The sequence below is a fragment of the Amphiprion ocellaris genome, chromosome 14 (assembly GCF_022539595.1).
Source record: "Amphiprion ocellaris isolate individual 3 ecotype Okinawa chromosome 14, ASM2253959v1, whole genome shotgun sequence".
In the NCBI taxonomy this organism is placed as follows: Eukaryota; Metazoa; Chordata; class Actinopteri; family Pomacentridae; genus Amphiprion; species Amphiprion ocellaris.
The window spans coordinates 17,078,718-17,102,991 of NC_072779.1; the positions used below are offsets into that span (position 1 = coordinate 17,078,718).

Sequence of the window (24,274 nt, forward strand, 5' to 3'; positions counted from 1 at the left end):
GCGCATCGTTCGACCAATCCAAAAAGTATTGGCAACATGTTAAAAAGTGAAGAATAAGCAGTGATCAGATAGCTGACAGCTCGCTGACATGACTCACAAAGCTGAGGACCACATGATCCTTTCCCTGCCTGACGGCCTCTTAAGCCGTTTAAACTGTTGTACTATTGGACAGCCAAGACACCACACGTAGCATGGAGCTCACAGCTTCAGATTAAATTAGACTGTGGACAATCTGATTCTATCTTCTTTGCTGGCCAGGATTTCCAGGAGGCATCCCTTCAGGTCTGGGGAGGCTGAGCCCCGACAGGAACATTTAAGACAGACTTTGGCTTGTACAGTCTGCCCATGAGGACTGCAGCTCAGATAACAGCAGACTTAGCTCATTGTACTATTAAGATATCACTTTTTGATTCAGGTCATGAATTTATACAAATCAGATAGAACATATCAACATGTTTTGCTGGTAGAAATCAAGATGTGGTTCTGTTTCATCCACTTCTGATGCTATCTATGCCAGTATGCTAGCAGATTTTGTAGCTATACTATTACATGGGTTAATTTCCTTCACTGTAGAATCCAACAGGTCACTTTCAAACACAACAATGACTTGCACAGGCTCTCCTAAGAAACATTATTTATCATCTCTTCTATCTCTTGCACTAGAACCTTCTCTGATCTTTATTTTTTTTAAGTATGGAGATGACACTCTTAGTGAGCCTCCTACATGATGAGGAGGATAAGCAGGGGCCAGTTCTTGACTTTTTACTAAACCGGTGTTAAAAGTCAAACACTCTTCTTAAAATTTACTAAAACAAATGAATTGTCCACTGATTTTAGAAAGCTGTAATCTTCAAACACTGCATTTCTCAATGGGGATCTGATACACATGGTTACAAATTACAAGTATCTTGGCCATTGTGCTTGACTGCAAGCTTAAATGAGACCTGTTGATTGAAATTTTAAGCATAAAGACACAAAAAAGAATGCATTTTTAAAGAATATGTTACCCTTTAATGTCTAAAACAAAATGCTTCAATTGTTCTACTACGCTTTTGTTGAAACTGTTCTGTTCTTCGGCATCATCTGCTGGTTTGGCAATGCGAAAATGCATTGGCAATACTCTGAGGCACAGAAAAAAGACAGTTAGAAAAACTGTAACAATGGCCAATAAACTGTTTGGGATTATGTTTCCAAGTATGAAATATATCTACAAAGACTGAATGTTAAATAAAGCAAACATCAGTGTGGGAAAAAGGAGGCACTTTCTTGCCTATTCATTAGAATTGTTGTCATGTTGTCTGCATGTAGTATTTACCCCTTTGGCTTACTAACAGCAAATCTAGTTTAAAATATGTTCCTGAAGCCATTACATTTTTAAATGGATCTTGCTGTTATCAATAAACCAAATTCCCACATTGAGACAAGTGAAATGTTTATCTCTAAACGTTAATCTAGATATGTTAATTAACATATAGGATGTAAGCAGTGAAAAAAGAGTCAAATATTAAAAAGTATAAATCGGTTTATGGTGTATTTGAATTGAAAGCATATTTTAATAGAAATGTTTCATGTATGTATAGGTGCTGCTTCAAACCAACTATTGCTGCATTCACAGACAAATGGAATATGTTATGGTAAAATGTTAAGCTGGGGTCCATATGGTGAATTTGATATGTTGGAGGACATATTATAAGCAAAATAAGCAGTCCACACAATGACTAAGCATTTCCACCTTAAAACTGCAGCAGATACAATGACAAAACACAAAAACACACAATCAGACCTGTAGGATTTCACATGTAACAAACCTAAAGAACCAATCCTGCCAACTTACAGGCTGCAACTTTCTGTATCATCATTTTTCTTTAGAATCTTTTTGTTTGTTTGTTTGAACATGTATGACTGAATTAATCCAATATTAAATCTCCCTTTGTGTAGCATAGAGTAGTTTTACAGGGTCTCAGCAGAGTCGTAGGTGAGCTGGTGTGCTGAGCTGCAGCAGTAGGGAGGGGTGAGTGAAGAGGGAGAAGCAGGGACATCATAGATCTGAACATGCTAGAAGAAGCAAAGGAGTAGAGTTACATCTAAACTACTGTAGCATCCAAAGACCCGAGCTCTGGTTGGGCTTGCCTTTTAGATTTGTTTTAGTTATTTGGGATAAATATAATTATCGCAAAATATCTAATATCTGATTATTATATTTATTTTATTTTATTATATTTATATGTGTCAATGTATAATTGTGGGACTTTTTGTAACATAGTTGACAGGTATCATAGTTGACATTTTTGCTGTTTTCAGGCCTAAAATCAACATGGCTGCCTATAACCAAACATCACATGGCATTTTTAGAGAAAGATTCTTCTAAAATATTGTATATAAAATTGAGTAAAATTGAAATTGAAAGTTATTTATAAAAATATTGTAGTAAACCTGTTGACATGCCATAAATCCACAAATCCTGGAGTCTTGCCAGTCTTTTCTTCAGGAGGAAATGACATCATGTGGAGCAGGTCATGTGACTTGGAATTAACACACTTCCTTCAGAGGTGTGGTTGTAATGGGTAACTTAGTTGAAAGTGATTTCTCGGACATAGATAAAATTCGTTATTTTCCATATAAAATTTGATATATTGCCAAAAAAAGAAATATCTGTCATGGTTATCTCAACTTAATAAAAAGAACCTATTTTTGAACAAGCTCATTTTATTATTGTTTAGCTAATTAGAAGGTGGTTGTTATTGAATTCCGCCGGTTATTTAGTTGACATTTTAGTGATATCAGGTCATTTTTTATTAAAAAGTTATTGTTTCCATAATAAGTAATTACGGAATTTGTAAAGACATTATTATAATGAACATAAAGAACACAATTTTTTTACTTGTAATAAAAATGTATGCAAGATATATTCCATGGACTTCAAAAGTCCCTGGGATATATAAGACAACATGCTCTTTTTTGGGGAAAAAAAAAAGATGTCCATATATGTGGATGCCAGGTCTTAGGAGGAAAGGGTTATTTTCCTGAAAAAAAAAAATCTAAATATGTAACTTTGATACACTAAAGTGATTTTTTTCAGCTGTTTAATCAATGACCAGAAGAGGATTTTAAAATAACACTGTGGATAATAATTAAGAGCGTGCATCAAGCTGCTCAGAGCAAAACTTTGGTCTAAAGTTCATCAAAATTTTAAAAATCTGTATTTTGCTCTAGTTTTTAGAATTAAGACTGTGTTTAATGCAATGTAAGTATAATATATATTGATATTTTTTTTTGGCTGAGGTGTGAAATTCAAAAAAATCCATTGAGGTTGGAAAGACAATAAAATTAGGAGTGAAATTTTATGTCCATTCTTAAGATTAAATTCTATAAATGCCAACCTTGCTGTCCATCATTTCCCCACATACCAGTTTTGTGTGGGTGACAGGAAAGTCTGTGTTACAATCCGGGCACTGTCCTGTGTGTCATAAAGGCAGCAAGAGTCACTGAGGTGGGTTGAGCAAGGTCCCCATTCAAAATGTTATGCAGTCGGTCATGACACAATCCCTCAGTTTAGAGCAATTGAAGAGGAACTGTGGGTTTCTCACCGTACAGACTTTTTCCTGTCTGCAGGGAAGACATCAGTCGGTTTAGTTCTTTAGAATACTGTCGATAAGCTGTCCACATTAGACACCCAGCTTAGGTGTGTCAGCTGCGGCTATGACTAGATCTGAAAACCAAGCTTTAAATGTTAACTGGCTTGTTTGGTGTGAAGTGAACTCGTGTCATTTATTTGTAGGATTCAGGAGAGCCCCATCATGCTGGTCACACAGTGTGCTGATGACTTCAGCATAATCAGTCATTTTGTTTTGCACAACCAAAATAATAAAAGACTGATACATGCCTTTCTCGCCTTGGGCAGGGTGTGTGATCAGTGCTGTTTGTTTGTGGTACCAAGCTGGATTTTTAAAAAAAAACTTGGTGGAGAGGTGGAGCACAGACAAAAGAGGAACCCATTGAATTTTGGTGCAGATATGGACCATTTTCGCTAAAATATGCGAGATAGCGCATTGGTCTCCGTGGGGGTTGCCCTCTCTGAGTGTTCTTCTAGGTTAACTTTTTAAGTCAGTACTTATAAAACACAGAACTGTCATCATTGCCTCTTTGATATGATTGCATTAATATGAAAACAGGAAGTAAATGAAGCAAGAGAGAGCAGTGGACTCCAACTGACCTCTGAGCACCACACCAAATTAGTTTTCTTTCTTTGGCTTTTAAAAAACATGAAATGAAGACATTAACATACTCTAATGAGAATAAGATTCAAACTTAAATCATAGAGGAGAACGTAAATGAACACATGGCCACCAGTTGAATTATTTCTTAAGGTGAGAAAACAGTAGATCCAACGAGAGAGGATTCAATGACATGCAGCAGTGGAAATGTGCATAGACAACACCATCTGCTGGACAGAGGAGGATCACTGCACTGGGGTCAGGAAAAGACATTTAATTCTGTTAAAATCTTAGCACAAGTTCATCTGAATTCCAAAATCAAGCGAATCTGAATATGATGGCCTCCACCATCTCAGAGACACTCTTCAGGGAACTTCATGATAGTTTAGTTAAGGGCAGTCATGAGGCTAAGAACAGATTGTCAATGTGTGAGATCAGAGAATAAGTGGATGCATTCAAGCTTGTGCAACATTCTGGTTTGAATGTGTGACCTATGATGCAGTTAGCTCTTTTTTTTTTAGTTTGATGAAAGCTAAACCTCACTGAGTGTCTGCTTCTTTAAGAACTCGTGTCATATGAGCACCATCTTCAGTGTGATAGATTTCAATTATTTCTATTCAGGATTCTTTAATAGTGGATTCTCGCCTGTGTATGTCTCTGGCTAAGATCACCCTCTTTAAACTCTTGAAGATACATTTTGGTGGTCAAAGTGTATTTTAAAGGTACAACAAATAATTTTTGGCCACTAGATAGTAGAACTTCATCACAAATTACAGTACACAAAGCCCTTGTGTTGTCTTTGTATCTGCAGTTCAGAAAAAAAAAAGTTTTTTTTGATCATTTTATCATCTTGGCAAAATTTGATTTGTACCTTTTATTCTTCTTTTTTTCTTCTTCTTGTACTTATTACTTTCTTGCTGCAGTTGCGGTAAAACAAAAAGGTCATTTTTATTGTTTATTTAAAAATTTTAATACATTGTATATTTATTACACATAAAGTAAAATAGCCTGTCTTTGTTTTAATTTAGATGATTACGGTTTATACCACATTAAAAAAAAAATCTACAATCCAGTATCTCAGATTATTAGAACATTTTTTCCAGATCATTCACAAAAACAGGATTTAAAATACAGACGTGTAACTTCTGAAACGTGTGTTCGTTCACCATTAAGTACTGCATCAGTGCTGTGTAGTAGTGTAGTAGTGATGAGTCTGTGGCACTGCTGAGGTGTTACTGAAGCCCACATTGCTTTGATAGCAGAGTTCAGCTAGTCCGTATTTTTGGGTGGAGCATTTTCTCATCCTCCTCTTGACATTACACTCTATGGGGTTCTATGGAGTTCAGGTCAGGAGAGTCCATTTCTGTTTCTCCTGAGCCCAGGTAAGACACTTCTGATGTTGTGTCTGGTTTAGGACTGGCTTGTTATTAGAAATGTGACAATTGTAACTCCTTTCCTTAAGATGTCTGTTCTTGATGCACTGACACCATCCTCAACTTCAATCCTATCAAAGGTCCCTGTTGCTTGTCTTCCACATTTTTCTCTTCATGGTCACTTTTCTAGTAATGTGCTTTAGTACAGCAGTCAGCCCTTTCAGCAATGACCTTCTGTGGTCTAAACTCCTTGTGGAGGGTGTTGTGTGTTCTTGTGTTTTCTGGACACCTTTTCAGCAGTCAGCAGCCTTCCTCATGATTGTGGCTGCATGTACTGAACTACAGCAAGAGATACACAGTATTTGTACAGTTTGAATAGTATTACCTCAAAATTAAGTACTCTAACATTTTGAGATAATGGATTTCAGATTTTCATGAGCTGTAAGCCATAAACATCAAAATTAAAACTATAAAAAAAACTTGAAACATTTCCTTTAACATATAATTAATCTAGAATGCATTGCATCTTGCCAAAAAAGAAAAAAAAAAGATGGAAAATATGAAACTTTTTCATGATGTTTAAATTTTTTTTTAAAAGTGCTATTATATACAACCAATAAATTTCTCTGTTGCCAGTGTCCTAAAGGCACCTTTGTGAACATATAAAACAGGCAGCTGCTAAGGTTTGATGAATGAAAACCAGTTGCTGCTTGGAAGACTAATAGTTTGGAAATTGGCAGATGAATATAAAGTTAGCACAATACGAAGATAACCGATGGAGACCAATATGTAGGCTACGATATGTCAAGTGCTACCATACTGAAAGCTGCAATGGTTAACTGCGAAATTAACTGTTAAATTAATTGCCAACTATTTTGATGCTTGATTATATATATATATATATATATATATATATATATATATATATATATATATATATATATATATATATATATATATATATATATATGTGTGTGTGTGTGTGTGTGTATATATATATATTTTTTTTTTTTTAATTTTTTTTTTTTTTATGACTCCAGCTTCTCAAATTTCTAGATCTTCTGGATTCTTTACTCTTCTGGCAGTGAACCAAATAGCTTGGAATTGTGGACAAAATACACTTCAGGGACATAATTTTGGGCTTTGGAAAACACCGACTAACATTTTTCACCATTTTCTGAAAATGTACAGAGCAAACAACTAAATGATTCATCGGTTAAATAACTGACAGTTCAGACAATAATGAAAATATCTGTTAGTTACAGCCTTAGCTACACTTTGAGTTGTTCCTCTTTTCCTCCAGTCAGTTGGTTCTGATGTGATATTGAGAGCACAGGTTTCTGGTTGGGTCTCATAAAATAAAATCCTCAAAATCCTGAACATTGTGTTAAATATTAAATCGTAATAAGCTGCTGAGTGTCTAACTGTAGCATTGTCATATTACTGAACAGTACTTAATACATAAACACATTTGATAGTTTTCTTTTATTTAGACAACCCAAATAAAAGGCACATAACATTGCGCATGTTTATGTAATAATTTGACAAACGTACATTTAAAAAAAATGTAGGAATGTTTGACCTTTCTGCTAATCAGAAAGCCTAGCCTCTCGTATATACAAAATTATCAATGTTAATGTTCTAATACAAAAGATTTATAAAAAAGGTTATCTTATCTTTAACATCTATTGTAACTACCATGTCCTTGGAACTAAAATAGTTTTGTACAAAGATATACATTCAACTGCTTTCACAAGGGTACTGGAATTTCCAATCAACTGTTTTCCTTAAAAATAAAGAGATGTTCAACTCCACAAGAAATATTCAGTTTATCACATTATTATTGTTTCAAATTTGGCAAACAGGCTATAATAGTGTCGCTACGTAAATGCATAAGAACAAAACAAAAAAAAGCTACGCTAATATTTTGTTTAAAACAAAACCTGGAAAAAAAATGACAACATGCATATTGCATTTTTCAGTAAAAACTGAATCAACTCAAAGAGCTGCAACACTGCTGAGATAACATGGCATTCATTAAAAAATAGTTAATGTTTAACAGCTACAGTGTTCGGGGTCATGCAACGTCAATCTTGTCCCATTTTTCTTTAAATGGACACAAACTTGCATTTTATCAGAATCTTCCAGTTGTCAGTCATGCAGACTGAGACTGAACTGGACTTTAAAAGAAATGTAAAAAGGTACAGCATTTATTTCATTGTACAGTAAATGATCGGTTGAAATGGACGGCTATTTAAAATCACTGAGGCTTCAACTTCTTGTTCCTGTCTGAAGTCAAACGTTTAAGGGAATCCAGAAAGGAACATGAAAAAGCCAAGAATCAAATACACAGTAGATATCAAATTTAAAAGAACCAAGTTCATGGGTAAATGTTCTTTTCTGTGTGTTTCCTGAGTGAAGGGTCCTTAGTATTATCTTGGGGCTAAAACAGATAAGCGATAAATATATATATAAAATAAAATAAAAAATACAACAGTGTACAGAAGAGTCAGCCAAACTATTCGGTCACCATTATGATGACAGTAACAGCCTGAAAAAGCTTCACTACAAGGCCAGGCATTTCCATGTTCAGCCACTAGATGGCCCTCAAGTGCAGGCTCACCAAAACACTTAAGACTCCAATTTGATCTTTGATAATACTGCTGTTCACCTGTATGTAGGATATGCTTTCAGTGCAAGACTCGTTCCATTCTGACTTCATGGAAAACTTAACACTACAAAGAGACAACTAAAAACAAACTTTTGTGCTTCCATAAAAATGGAACACAAAGTACAAATATTTCATAGTCAAGGGGACAGTGTTGAGATATCCACTTGAATGACAAAAGCAAAAATTAAAATGCTGACATGAAAATACATTACTATGTCAACTGTACAAGTTAGTCACTGTACCTCAAGAGCATACTTACTATCTGAGAAGAAAAAGAAACGCTATAGCATTGTGAAAAAATACTCTTCCATGCAAGTGGAAGCTGCTGTCCCTTTTACTAGACTCATTTCCTATAACATTAAATAGTGATTAGCAGGCTATAGTTAAAAAAAAAAAAAAAAACAACATACAAAGTAACACCCAGAAGCTTTGGGAGAGAACTTGCAAAACATCAAAAACAGCAATTTATAGTTATTGCTTCAGTTCATTTCACATCTCCCTTTTACAAAAGCACAGGTGTGTTTTCCTACGGAGTCCTCAAGGCGGCTTGAGGAATCCTCTCGTTTGTCATGATACAAATCACAGTTTCATCATTCTAACTGACTACACTAAGTCTTACGGCTGTCCTGATTTCAAGATAAATCCTACTCAAATTCTACTCAAGTGTTCTGCATCACACATCAGTCACTTAACCTTAGTTGGGACACAGCTGCGACTGGGGCTCCTACCGGCCACGCAGCTCGTAAATATTCACTTCAGGGCTTCATGAAGTGAACATTGTTCGGGGGGGGAAGAGGGAGGAAGAGCCGGGCTTGAGGTGCAAAGATGAGGACAGGATCTTGATTCACTTCATTTTCCCTTTCTTTCTGGCCAGTTCAATCCTGTCTCTCCTTTTTACCAGGGTGGGGATGAAGGCAAGACTTGGGACAGAAAAGGCATGCTATCCACGGACCTCATTGCGATGTTGAGCGGACCGGCTATATTCATGGGCATGGGGGTCGTTATTGCGACTGGGTGGGCAATATTCATGGGCGCCGTGGCGGGGATGTTCACAGAGGCGATGTTGACAGGCCCGGTGATGGTGACTGGGTGCTGGAGGCTGACTGGAGATGTGATGTTGACTGTGTTGGTGCTAATGTTCATTTGTGCGGCTATGGTGACGGGGTGGTTGTTGTTTGCGTTGCCCCGGTTCATCGCTGTGGTGATGGGAGCAGAGATGGTCACAGGTGTAGCAGAGGCAGAATTGCAGACTTCATTACCATCTGGAAAATACATGAGAGTGTTTAAGGTTGTGTAGCGAATCAAATTAGTCGTAGGTAAAAAGTAAATTGGCAACACTCTCATTACTTGTACTGCAAGTTAATGTAGCATTAAGTTTTAATAGTGCGTGAACAGTATACCAGTTAATGCAACAAGGATTAGAGCAGGGTGATGGAACTGAATATGTAAGCCAAATGCAACAATAATGTGACCAAGAAACGGTTATTGTCGAGTTTAGAGATTAGGTCAAGAAGCTGGCACTTTGTAAAGCCAACAACAACAACAAGAGTCCACAGTCACACTGACAAAAATTCAGCAAGTAGGAAAGGTTATAAAAGCAAAAGGGGGAGCGTGGGACTTGTAGACAAGACCTTGGTTTGTTTCATCTGGTTTCAAAAACACCACAGTATAAAGGTGATTTTCCATTTGGCACTTGGGTCAGTTGATGGGTTATTAATCTATGTAATTACTTTTAGAATTATGAAGACCGTGTTTTAATACTTTATCTACATGTTTCACAGTTTTGCTACAAATCTTAAAGCTCTAATGTTAGGAGTGTGTATTTCTGAGAAGTGTGATGAACCTTTGTTACAGGAGTTGAAGTTGGTCTGTCCATGAGTCTTCAAATGACTGGTGATGTAGGCAGCGCTGAGCATCTTCCCACAGATGCTACAGGTGACCTTGCCTTCGTGCCTGATCATGTGGGAACGGAGTCTGTCTTTGGTGGCGAAAGCAGAGGTACAGGCCTGCAGCCGGACAGCAGATGGGGTCAAAGCTCAGCGGAGTGAAACAACATTAACAAGGATAAAAAAAATAAAAAATCTGGACACAGATGAAAATTCTTACCGTGACTTGACATTTAAACGGTCTTTCTGAGGAATGCACATGCTTCACATGGCAGCTCAAGTGGTCTGGCCTAGATTGAAAACAACAAAAAAAAACCCAACACAGTTAATAATTGGATAGTTATGTACCAAGCTCCATGAGTTGTAGCTGTGTTACAGACATAGAACTACTAAAGCACCTAAAGCACTACAGGCTTTTGTTCATATATCTTATATTTGTTCATGTGGAGATTTGAATTTTATTAGTAGTTTCTTTGACCTGAAAACAACCTGACAACAGTGCAATTAACTATAAAGCCAATATGTTTTCTGCTTCAGATGCCTAATGAGCAAAAAAAACCAATATTGATTCTTTACAATTACATCTAAAGTCATAAGCAGCGTTTAATCCCATGTCATTTTAGTAGTTACGGTAACTTCACATGCAATGCCACCGGGAATACAAAAAAATCTAGGTTGTTCAAAAACCTATACAAGTGTGCATGCTCTACTGACAAAGAGCACCACGAAAGTATACAAACACACAGTAAAAAGCCTAATGTACAACTTTTAAATGCATTACAAGTGAATGGATGTGCTCTGTTTGCTTTGATAATGAGGGGATGGGCACAAAAATCCCTAAAATTTCAGTCAATGGCAGTTAATTCTCCATGATCAATCGTGCGTGAATTAGTTTGACCTAGTTTCAAACACGCACCACAATGAAATGGAGTTGTTTTTTTTCCTTATCCACTTGACACATGAGTAAACTGACAGTTTGCTTATTATTACAGTCTGCTTATTTCCCAGCATGCTTACAGAAGTATGAAGATGGTGTTAAAGACAATTTGTTTTTTTTTTTTTTTACTGCAATCCTAATTTGAATTTGCGCATTTCTGGTGATTGAAAGATTCAAAGTACAAAGTAAATTCGACTAAACACTGATCCATGTCGGTAATGAATGATGGTATTTCTGAAAAGAGTAAACAACTGTGAGAAAGTGAATGAATGTTTGCCTTTGAACAGTCACTGTTCTGAATGTGTGCTTAGACAATATAAAAACATAGCTCCGTTTCCATTGTATTTGTATTCCCATTTTTATATTTGTATCCCTTTTTAACCAAACTGGAATCATTATATAATATACCTAAAACAGAGTGAGATTAGAAATGATTAAGAACAAACAATAATAGGGGATTACTTGCCCCAACAATATCTAATACAAACAATTTATATACAAATATTATCATTTTTAGTCCAAACACTTCAATAAAATGAAAAAAAGGCTTCAACAAAAATGTGTTACTGTTGTTCGCTGTTGAATTACTAAAACAAAAGGTAAAAACAAACTAAACAAAAAACAAACATGGATGACATTCATGTGTGTGTATCCACCGCATAATTTACAGATCTCACTGCATAACAGCTATTTGCCTCTTGACCTTTACAGTGAAACTCCAGCATTCACAAAGTCTTCTTGGCGCTGATCCTCCTCTGTCAGCGTGTTAGTTCTAGTGAAGCTGTGAGCTGAATCATACGTTAGAAGTGCCATAATGGAATGAGTAAGGGCTACAGCTCTGGCAGCTGCTCCCAAACCGGAAAGTTTCACGCCAGTTTTTTTTTTTAATACAAATGAAAGGAGTCAAGTAGAATCTTCTCAGTGGTTCCATGAACCGGAATCAACTTTTTTTTTGTCCTACTGATGAGGGAAGCAGACTCCAGACAGTGCCTGCCTACAGATCTGGCTGAGTGGCAGTGACTCAGTGCCCTGTTACTCAGTCCCCATTCTCACTTTCCAGTATGCTGATGAATCCCTACCCCACGTCACTGTGTTGGAGGCATGCCTGAAACTGCCCTACACAGCACAGTGCTAATGTTACAGCTTGGCTAGGGTACACTGCTGATGTTCCTGTTGGAGTTGTGTAGCTGCACAGTTTATGCTGTTGCTAATATTCTTAGTCAATACTAATTTACATACACCCAAAGTTTACTTTTTTTCTCTGCTCATTAATTAGGTTTTAAATATGACACCAACGTGACCACTGCTTAAATAATATATTTATTTGCTACATACTAAACGTGTTAGCCTAAACATTACCACATGGTTCGCTGCATTCCCAGGGGAAAGAAACTGTGACAAGCTGGCGGGAACTGCAAAGTGACAAGTGACGCCTCCCCCTCTCTTGATACTCCACTGGTGCTCTCCCATGTGCGACTGTTTAAACATGTGGCTCAAATGGCGTGGGGGTCATTACAAGTACAAATCTAAACTGCCTCTCACAACAATAAATATGAAAACCCAGCCACTGGGAAGCTATGTGGACAGTAGATGGGCCTAAACTTCCTCTATATGAAAACATGGCACGGTTGAATGACCCAAACACCACAGGCTGAATAATTCACATACAAGTGGTTACTATGGGTGTCTATACAAGCAGTGAGGCTGCAGTTCGGTGCACTTTTGGTAAAGCATGAAATACACAGATTCTGGCAATTGCATTCTATCTTTAAATATATCATCTCTTTGTAGTCATTCCACAGAAAAACTGCAAACATGAAAGAGTACATTTTGAGCACATAAGGTTTTACTTCAGCCTAGTGAGAATTTTTTTTTTTTTTAACTTGAAAAGCAGCAAAAGCTAATTTTGGACTGTCGAGTACATAGTCAAAAAAGGATGTTTGTTAGAATTTGTTTACCATTATGTTATTTTTAAATTCCACGCAGACAAGTCAGGACTTTTCTCTATGACCCTGGAATTTAAGCACCACAGGGCAAAATTACTTTCTGTCTACCCTCCCATAAGAATAAATTAGATCTCAGATGCATACTTCCTGTTTACAATAGCCTTGCTTCTTCTTGATTCGAGGCATATGAACAGTTGTAAAAACAATCTTTTTCTTGCATTTGCCCCCATTTTCTCACCAATATAATATTTGTCACTTCACATTGTCCCTGTTGCTGATGCCTACCAAACCTCTTCTCAGATAGACACACGAGACTTACGAGTCATCTCCTGAGCTACTGACTGTAAGAGTAAGGTTATTGTAGAAAACAAATGGTGCGTATTACGTGCCAACTGACCAGTGGGAATCAAAAGTGTTTACACATGATTCAAACAGCCACACTCAAAGATGGAGGGAAAGGTCAGCTGTCGGAGAGAGGTGGGAAACGTAATACCATATAAATATGGAGAAATTATTACATTTTCAGACAGGGCAAGACATTCAGTCCTGTACTCACTTGTTCACATGAATACTGCTACAAATAACGCTTGTGTAACAAATGAAAGCATTATCACTCTGCACAGCTGACCAGTCAATTTTGAAATGTGTGTGAATGTAATTTTGTGAAAGTCACAATAATAGTTACATACAGCTCCCACCAATGTGATTTTGGAAAGGTGTGGGGAGATGACCTTTCAAAGCTATCTGACCGAGAACAGTATGTTGGCCCCCTAATGCAGTATGAGGGTCATGGACCAAGACAACCTCACTTAAAAGGTCCCATTTAGTAAAAATATTTTAAAATGTGTTTCAGAGGTGTGAAGTAAAAGCTGTAGGGATATCAAGATGTTTACTTGGTGCCATTCAACTGACCCTCTGCACAACTAGACAGCCTCCCAGCTTTATAAGCCAGTCAGCTGAGGAACCAGTAGTAGTCTGGCTCAAGCTTTGCAGTCCTGCTGCCTCACTGCTGCAGCTTCAGAATTGAGCAACTCTGAACGAGCAGCTGCCTCATAACAAAGCAGCCTCCGAGGTTTGTTTACTTACTATAGCTGTGTGTTACTGTGTTTGCATGTTGTGCTTCAGTGCAACCTCAACTTAGCTGTTTAAATCCATTTACTTCTCTCCTGAGCTCTGTGCTCAAATATACCAAATTCAAATGCTGCTGAATTCCCAACAAAGCTGTTCTTATTTACATCTTTTATTGTTTCTTTTGTCATACAACAGAATGAGTGTTAAATAGTGCCATTAAGACACTCAACTGATAAAATACTGAGTTTAGAATTCTAACATTGAGAGACAAACTCAACTACACATGAACAAAAAATTGTGGCTGTGCTGTGGATTTACAGATATTTCCGTGTAAAATGATCGCTCAAAGAGAATTTAGAATTGATAGAAAGTCCTCGTCTTACTAATTTACATCTGTGTTGGCTGCCAGGCAGTCATGGTCAAATAAACCATAATTGCAGTGTTTTAAGCTGAGAAACGGAAAGACACATTCTGATGGCATGTAAGACTTCCATTAATTTGCTGAAAAAGGGCACAATATGGAACCTTTGAGACCCCATCCCAAAGAAACGATGGCTAGTGAAGCAGCAAGTACAGGACGCCCAGCTGGTCCCCTGTGTGGAACACTTCTAGTTATGTTTGTGGACTCAAGACGGAGGTTTCTCAACTTAGTTGGATAAACACGGTAAATAAGGCCTGAAACATGCAATTTCATGCCCCACATCTGTGGAGTCTTCTACATTTATTAAAGCTGTGCATAAACGGACAACTATATTTGCCACTCTAACATAAAGTACTGGTATATGGTTTCTAAATATAATATATATAAATGCAGTAGACTGAAAATTCCTAATAAAATCAATATTTGATGGGATCACTATTTTCCTCGACAACACTAGCAGTTCTCCAAGGCACACACGATGATTTTCAAGGAACTTGGTAGGCAGGTAGATTACTCAAAACATCTCTGAGAACTTGCCACAGTCCTATTGTGGATTTAAGCTGTCTCAGTAACTTCCGTCTTAGAGCTCTATGGGGAGTATACCATCTATCACCATTTACTTCTGTCTATTATTGTCACAGGATATGCATTTAAGATTGCTGTATGTTTGGGGTTGTCTTCACATGTGACAAAATTAATTTGGGACCAGTGTGAAATCTGCATAATAGTACTATCTGATGAAGACTGAATAACTTAAATTGTTGCACAGTACTGCATATTAAGGGATTTTTAGGGTAAACTTAAAAAGCCCTTGTAATGTATTATGTGTGTCAGTCTTTTTTATTATTATGCTTATACAACTACCTCATGATCTATATGAGGAAGGTGCAAAGACATTTGAAATGGGAATATTATATCTCCATGAAATTGCTTCATTTCTGAGGATTTGCCAGTCTGAATTTCTATGACAAGTTTGTCTGGCAGCATAAAGAAAAAATAACTTGACAAAGGAGATGCTTAAGGTTGAAAAATAATTAGTCTTAGAGACCAACTGAATTATAAGTTGTATCTAAATACATTGGTTTATACATAGGTTTATTACTATAAACCACTATTTTTCATTTTGTAAGTGTGTGCTTGTTACATAACCCACCAAATAATGTAACTGTATTTCCATGTAAGAAATGCTACATACATTTCCCTCAAACCATTTCAACTACTATTACAACACATTTCCTTATTAATAGTATAGTCTCAGCATAGTTTAGAAGTAAAACAAAAGCTTGATCCTTACCTAGAGAAGCCTTTCCCACACACAGAACATACATAGGGTTTGTGGACTCCCCCATCATGAGAGCGAACATGGTAGGTCATCCGGTCCTTCCTTTTAAAGCGCTGCTGGCAAATGGGGCACTCAAAAGGCTTCTCATCTGAATGGGATAGCTTGTGGCGATTCAGGTGGTAGACATCACGAAAGGCCTTGCCACACATCTCGCATCCATGGTTTTTCTTGACAGGTTTGGCAGGTTTCTTGACGACATTTTGCTGTGGCACGTTGCCCATTGCAGATGACGTCATAATACTTGTGCCTGAGGAAACAGAGGTGGTTGCTGTGGAGAGGATGCCTGCTACCGTGGAGATGTAGGAAGAGTTGCCATTGTTCTCTCGCGGCATCGTGGAGATCATGGGTACCATGGTGGGGGCTGTTTGGGCTGTCTTCTTCGGACGAGACACCATCTTGATACCGGTGTGGCTGGACTCATGACGTCGCAGGTGGTAACTGTCACGGAAGGCCTTGTTACAGTAGCCACAGACGAAGGGTGTTTTGCCTTTGTGTTCCTTCTTTATCACAGGCACTGGTGGCCGTTGCCCTCCTCCACTAGCCACATTGTCTTTGAGGAGATCGGCAGCACTGGTAGGTGGCTTATGGTCTATTTGGATGGGCAGGACAGGCTTCTGGTCAACTTGTTCAGCTCCTGCATTAAGAAGAGGCAGCAGGCTATTCTGGGCCACCTGGTGCTGGTGGTGGAGGGCTTCATTGGCCTGCTAATGAAACAAATACACACATTTTTGGTTCAGTCAAGATGAATTCCAGACATTCAGTCATAAAAATTTAATCAGGACATTATGGCACTGCAGCATGTGTCAGTCCAATATTAAGGACTGCAGTTCAGTTTCAAAACAGCTAATATTCCCCATATAAAAAAATGCACAAGAATGATAACAGTACCACCACTTGCAGGAGCCAGTTTAGTCAAGAGTCCACTGTAACAACTCTATGAAAACAAGCAGAGGTAGTAAGAGGTCATAGAATACAAAATGGGCACTCGGTCTGTCATTAACGAGGCTGACGCAGCATGCCACTAATGCAAAAGAATCCAAATATACTGGATGAAAAATGATCCCATCGTGACGGTGCTGATTCACCATGTGACTGCAAAGCAAGCATACCAAATTAGAGGCATAGCAGAGTCCAGTCTAACTGCCAAGAAAGCTCTTGACGAGCAGGCCAATAGCTAAGCTACACAGCTCAGTTAGAAGATATAGAGAAGCAAAAGTGTGGTTTAGTGAAGGAGAGAAACGGATGTGCAGGAACACCAGGTCATCAAATTAGACAATACAACACAGATCAGAGTAACAGTCGCTTTCTGGGTATGTGACATACTACACAATTTTCCCTGGAGTTTTGCAGGTGCAGACTAATGCCAGCTACAGCCACAACATAAACAGGATGAAATGACTGGATGCAATTAGCAGCAGCAACAAGAAGTTGCTGAGCTGTGTTTCACTCATTTAAGTAATCAAATTTCCTGACTGAGGAGATCAGGCACAATTTGTATCTCTTGCTACAATTGTGACATAAGACACTATCATTTAAGGGAACCTACTAAAACAGACACTTCTGACTAAACGTGACTCAGTGCATTTTGTTTGGGCATGTTTGAGAAAAAAGGAAGAAGGTTAATGACAGTCAACAGCTGAGCAATCACGTATGGTATACCATGTTAAAACAAAACAAAAACAAAACAAAAAAAAATAATATAAAAACAAGGCAATGTATTACTGGGATAAAATGCAGCTGTGGCTACACAGCACCAAGTGCTAGTCACTTACTCAATGTAAATGTAATCCTTCCTGTAGCTACCGTCAAAATTAACTCTTTGTACATTACAGCTAACTCAAAGGAAAAGCTCTCAAGCAAAAATCAGAATTCAAAATTGTTGGAGTTTCTGGACTTGGGGTGACTGTTCAAACAAAGGCTAGAAGTTAGTCAAAATCTGAATACAACAATCACAGAGCTTTTTTTGTTGAAATGCCAAAGATTCCTGTTCACTCTGAGACTAGCCTGCGAACATTCACTGAAACAACAGTCAAACATGCACACTAGCAGCAGCAACTACTGTAAATAGTAACATATATAATTTCCACAATTTCAAATTCACTGTGGCTCTATGGTTTTATTTTACGAATCCTCTTAAAGTTCCTATGTATAAGTCTGGTGTCGGCCCTCTGCTATAAAAAAAAGCCTTTTTTCTTATTAAAAAAGAAGATTAGAAAAAAAATGTTAATACTGTTCTTTCAGTAAACGGACACAGTCAAGATAACGGTGTTGCCAACCATCAGCAAGAAAGGGCAAGGTGAAATACTTGACCTTTCCCTTTGAGGTTCAATGATCCATCGAAGAAGGCCAGCCAAGAAAGAAGTTGCAAAAGAAGAGACGGGATAGAAAAGAAAAATGAACCACACAATGTCCTCCTTATGTCATCTAGCCTATTGTGAAAGACACAAATCTGAGCAGTGATGCACTCGGGCCTCAGCAGGGGATCTTTGTATGCTCATCTTCATTGATTTGGCTCATCTATTCATGAGACAGGGACATTGTTTATCCACACACTACTCTGCTAAACTAGCCGTCATTCCCTCATATGCAATGGGACCTGGGAACTCGTGGAGAATGCCACCAAGCCCACCCGTCCATTTGTGTGAGCACCTGCTTACATTTGCCACCTTCCAGGATTAGTCATCATCATGCCAATACTAACCCGTCCGCTGGCACACCAGGGGTAGAAAGCGGGGGCTTTATGTTTGGGTGGGGGGATACCAGCCGGGAGCCCTCTTTGTGAAGCTTGTGAACAGCAGACGTAGCCACTGCAGACAGGCTGGCCTCTATACAGAGGTGCGCGGCCTGTAAGCTGCTGTGCCTTCATGCAGCTCTGACCATTTTGACACAAATGCGCTCTGACAACTGGGGCTGCTCCCTCATAAATAACATCAAAATGGAGGGAGTGTCCTGATGGCTCCATGGGCCACTGTAGACTTGAATTGAGCTCACGGTCTGAGTTAGATTATGCACCGTCTTTTTTCAGCCTTTTGTGCCACACTCTACAGCTGCTAGCCGAAATCTCAATTTTTACAAAACGAGCAAAAGCTGTAACTGATAGCACACAAATGGAAGGGAGGAGGGGGAGAAAATAAGCTGTACGATATTACATAATTACTTTTTCTGGTAAATGTAAATTATCAAAAGTTTGCGCTTTATTCCAGGCACTTCTTTATTTGTTTACAAGTTTAGAATTTTTGGCAGCAACTCAGTTTGCTTAGGCGTCGGAAGTTCTTACAAAACATCACTTCTGTAATGTTGGTAATCCTCATGTTTTTTCATAGCCTCTACAGCTATACAAATACTGAAGGGATTCGGAGCATTGCTTGTTGGTGGCAAGTGGAAGTATTTCAGTTCTGATAGGTGTGAGCAAAGGTTTTAGAGAATAATTTGATATATTCATTCCTTTTACACATGGGTTAGGAATGCATCATATTAGGATGACATTATCCAGTGCCCTACTGTCATCCCTCCCCCCAAAATAATAATACAACACCCCTACTGCAAGTAGTCCAGTCCAGGAAAAAGAAATAGATACAAAGAGGTGCGAGATGTGCTATGGTTTACAATTTATGAAACATTCGTTTCTTGGTAGCACAAAGCTCTGTTTTTCCTTCTAAGCTGTTAACATTATTAAATGCACAACACAAACGGGATGTCAATAAGGAGTCCCTCAAAAAAAAAAAAAAAGTGACCAATTATGTTTAAAAAGCTGATATACAGTACATTTCTGATGTAGCATATAAATGGTGCTGACCTCTTTTTTTTTAGCATTATATCTGTGATGAAGTTAGTCATCTTTAAGGGCACAAGAATGTAAAACCCTCCCTAAAACAGGAAAACTGACAAAATGTGCAGGACTAACAATACAGAGATGGAGTCTCTTGTTAACTTATAAACGCAAGGAATAAACTAAATACTGAGCCCTAAAATCGAGTGTGAGTGATCTGGCCAAAAGGGTGATGAACTTTCAAGGTAAAATTACATGTTACGATCTGAACAACAATTTTCCCTACAGGTTTAGTTGAACTTGTGATCACATGATTAGTTGTGCATACTGTTGCTTGGATACAGGCCCTGTTACTTCAACACAAGGCTAAAGGCTCAACTCACAAATCTCTGCATCCTGTTCTCACTGACTTTATTTGGAAAGTTCTGACCAGCGATTGTGATTTGTACCAACACTTTATTGCTATTTTTACAATCTGCATCCACGATGCTGTCTTGTGTGTCACAGCTACACTTGCTTTTGCTTATTTCAGGTGGAATAGTAAAGTTTGAATGGTGCTGGTATCTGCTACTAATTATTATAAATATTATAACATTATTTATTTACATATTTAATGATGCCTTGCACACTATTCCTCTGAAAAGCAGACTATCAGGCAAATTAGGGCCATCCAAGATAAAAGATTGTCACAGTACTTCTACTTGAAATCAAGTGGAAAACTTAACGGTACCTAAATGTTCACTGTTTGGCAGCTTACCCACTGTAGGTAATAACACATAAAAATCACAACTCTTGACTCTGTGAGATTAAAGTGAAGCATTGTTTGGGCTGTTAAGTTACATATAATTAGAATTTTTGCTCTGTCCCAGTATTCCATTGTCGTCAGCTCTTATTTGCTCATAGGAATCCTTATTGTGAAAGGTAATAAACTCTTTTCACAGCAGACAGTTTTGCATGTCACGGCAAAAAGGGACATTTTTTTTGGAGCCACCATTAATATATTTAGTTTCATTTGTGCTGCTTTTTTTCCCCCAACAAAATATCTATTCATATATTCTAAATGTAACAGATGAAGAAGCAGTAAAATACAGGGAACTGATTAAGTATTGCTCACTGGCATAATTAGGCCCCAGTTAATTAAGCCCTGAATCTACCTTTCAAATAGTTATTTTATTAAGTCTACAGAATGGGGGGATGGCACCACTGACTAGCAAAATGTTAACTCCAGCAAAAGTCTTTACATTAACACTTTAACCTAAAGTTTACTAGTGATGCTAAAACCTCAGCCCGAGTATTCACTAACAGAGTTCATATAAACAATGCTTGGAAATATATGGCTGTAATTTTTAAAGGGGCTGTTTGCCACTATGGACCTGTTTAAAGCAAAACAAGTCTAATAACAGAATACTTTGTGCCAAGGATTAAGCACAAAATGGGAAACAGAAATGATTGACTTGTTGGTTAACAAAGCTGACCCTCTAACAAGCCATTACCAAGCATCAGCTTTCTGTAAAATATGATCATATGTCTGGCAATATGATTATTTTTACATTTTCAGTACAGTGTCTCCCAGTTAAATGCCACTTTCTTCCAGGCATTTGGGAGTTTGCTAGTTGAATGCATTAGTAAATGATTAACAGATACATAGCACTTTCTAGAGAATTTTCATTAATTGTAATAGTTCATACTGTGCTTTTCTTGAATGGCTGGAGTTTCAGGCACACAAGGATTACATTATGATTTCCTCAGCTTGCAACAATCCAGTTTTCTTGCTGCTTTTTAATATTACTGTTGTATCACTGCACATCCAGAGCCACACTGCTCTAAACAACATGGTTCAACAGGGTTCTTAACTGTAGCCCAACAGATACTGGATTTTTAATACACAGCACATTTAAAACAAAAGAGAAGAAACACCTGTAATTCTTGTATTGCAGTACTTGAGGTAATAGTCAACGGCATGGATCATTTAAAATATATCACAAAGTATTTAAGCAATATGCTAATCATCGTTTTGTAATTTACACCGCTTATGAACTGTAACGTGGTTGAAAATGATTAAACTATAAAATGCTGCAAAATATGAGTCAATTGATGGTAGCCGAATGAAATATGGGCCTTCATACATCAAGTGCCCGAATGATAACTGAACACTGATTTACATGAGATCGACTCAGTAGCAGTGTGAGGTACATAATACACGCAGGGCCTCTGGCTGGGTGCCAAAAACTGTGCAACAAACGACATTGTTCATCTGCCTTTTTCCATCACTAAGAAACAGTGCTCAAATATGGGAGTAAGCGATCAGTCATGACAGCAGAGCAAGATGTTGATGTGTCCAAAAGGCTGTGGTATGTAATGTAACTTTGTTACAGATATGAATCAAACAGCACACAGGCCTTGCACTAAGCAAGGGAAATTAGTGAACCATTAGTTAACTTTTGTCCACACTTTAAATGAGAAACAGAGCTATTTAATATTGAACCTTCAAGTTATTTGACAATTATCTTCCTCTCAACTATATCCTTTCACTGTTCCCTCTCTGCAGTCGTTTTTACACATTTACTAAATGTGGTTTTTCGTTATTTATTTTATTTAACCCTTATTTAATTGGATGGAAAGTCTTTTTAAGGGAGATTTGGCCAAGAACGCACATCATTATAAAGTTACAAAAGATTACAAATTTATTAGTACAGCAGATGTTCCAATGTATTATCCGACAATGAACCCAAAGATTATATTACTACCTATTCCTACTCCTACAACCAGAACTCTTGGTCTGCACCTGATCATATGAAGCTGCAATAAAATAAATATCTAGCACCCACAAACTCTGCTGTGAACTGGTGAGGATTCAGATTTGATCATTTTCTAGATCTATAATTATTTTTGTTAATGGCACTGAGCTACTGCATAGTTCATTGAAGAAGTTCTTCCCACGAGGAGTTTGTCACACCCACTAAAATTTACTTGGGCTTAACTTTATCAACTACACCAAAAAAAAATACTTCTTAGGATTTGGAAATGCTATTAAAACAGCAGGGTGGTGGTAACTTGGAACAAGTCTACATATTTGATTATAAAGTAATAAAATTACCGCACTGAGACAAAACAAAACAAAAAAAAACCTCAATCAGCTGCAAAACATATCGTTCGAAAAACACCCTCTTCGTTAAAAACTCACGAGTCTCACATTTCTCACGTCCACATGAGCTAAACTCTTTTAGGCTAAGCCAGGCCACGAGAATAAAGAAAAATCACTAATTTCAGTGAACAAAAGCCTTCCATCTTAGTCCGCGGTGAAATTCAGTAAACCGTGGCAGGTATCAGTCTGAACAGCAGCAGCTGCACTCACTTTGTGGCTGAAAATGGATTTATAAATTGCGCAATGTCGTTGCTAATTTCAAATCTGCGTCTTCGTCGCTAGTGTTAGCTGATGTGTGCATACTTTGAATTCCTTTCCACCGCGGTCACCAGAATAAATAGCTAATTAATAAACATGTACAGCTCGTACGGCGCTGGTTATCAAGTCATGTAACGTTAGTTTTGCAAGCTCATTACGGCAGCCTCGCCCACATTAAGCTAAATTAGCCAGCGAGTGTGATGAGGGCAGCCTAAACATAGTTAGCTACTTGGCTAGTTACTGTCGAACCGGCTGAAGCAAGCCGAAAGTTCACCGCGGACTTGGGAATCGCCGTTAGTAAATCTCAGCAGCTGATAACCTAACTATACACTTATCCAACATTTGCTAACGCCGTCTAGTTTAAAAAATCTGCATTTTCTGCTGTATTATACAGTGGAAATCTTGGCTGGCGTTACATCTCATTATCTCACGGCGTCCGATCAAAGCCTTCAGTCAAAGGGGGGAAAAACAGGTCTGTCTCGATTGTAACGGTGCAGTGGCGTCTCCAGCTTTACTTCAAATGATCCCGCATGTTTTGCTGGCTTCGACTGGGCAAACTAACTTCGAAAACCCGCAAACGCTGTCGAAGTATTCACCATACACGCTCTAAATGTTAGCACAATAGCAAACAAGGCGCCTTTTTTCAAAGAGTGGTTGAACAGATTAGATTTTTTGTTCTAGCGTCATTCCCAAGCCTCACAGCTGGAAGCCTGGATTCATATACCATTGTTTTGCTTGCTTACTTGTTCTTGCTATTACTCGTTTAAAAACTGCTAAGATATCCAGTGCTGAAAATTTTTAAGGTTGTTATGCGAGCTCTCCCGGTTTCCCTCCCAAAAAGACAACTTACTTGAAAAAGAAACGTACTCCAGCTCGGCTCCATTTCCACACTTACTAATTCTGTAGGAAACCTAGTAGAAGCCTACAACAAAGCAACCAAACATGGCAGCTGAAACAACTTCCGCTAACCTCCAGGGCTGAACCACTTCAGGCGGGGGGTGTTAGATTTAGTATTTCAAAAAATAAGTCGTGTAAACCTTTATGCGCCATTTAAAACAAATATCAACGAATAGAAACATGTCATCTTAAAATAAGTCGTTAAATAATTTTGGAAAAGACTTCCTGATTCACCCTTCTCTCGTTACAAAAGTAATCTGGTGTAGTCGAATTTCTAGACACCCCTCTGAATGGTTTTTCTCTAATGCTGTGAGGGGCATTTGTTATATTAGATTGTCGCATGT

At 38.0% G+C, this 24,274-nt stretch overlaps 1 protein-coding gene across 2 annotated transcripts; it reads right to left on the reverse strand.

The window, feature by feature from the left end:
- Positions 1 to 7,053: 7,053 nt before the first annotated feature.
- LOC111571752 (vascular endothelial zinc finger 1-like) lies at positions 7,054 to 24,006 on the reverse strand. 2 transcript variants are annotated; one of them, XM_035950416.2, is made up of 5 exons: positions 23,884 to 24,006; positions 15,814 to 16,565; positions 10,365 to 10,434; positions 10,111 to 10,264; positions 7,054 to 9,520 (listed from the first exon to the last, which is right to left on the reverse strand). In XM_035950416.2, the coding sequence occupies exons 1-5, from the start codon at positions 23,914 to 23,916 to the stop codon at positions 9,153 to 9,155; spliced, it is 1,377 nt and encodes a 458-aa protein (XP_035806309.1). In that variant the 5' UTR covers positions 23,917 to 24,006; the 3' UTR covers positions 7,054 to 9,152. The 2 variants fall into 2 exon arrangements, with proteins under 2 accessions (XP_035806309.1, XP_023130834.1); XM_023275066.3 differs by having other exon boundaries at positions 10,102 to 10,264.
- Between the last annotated feature and the right edge of the window lie 268 nt (positions 24,007 to 24,274).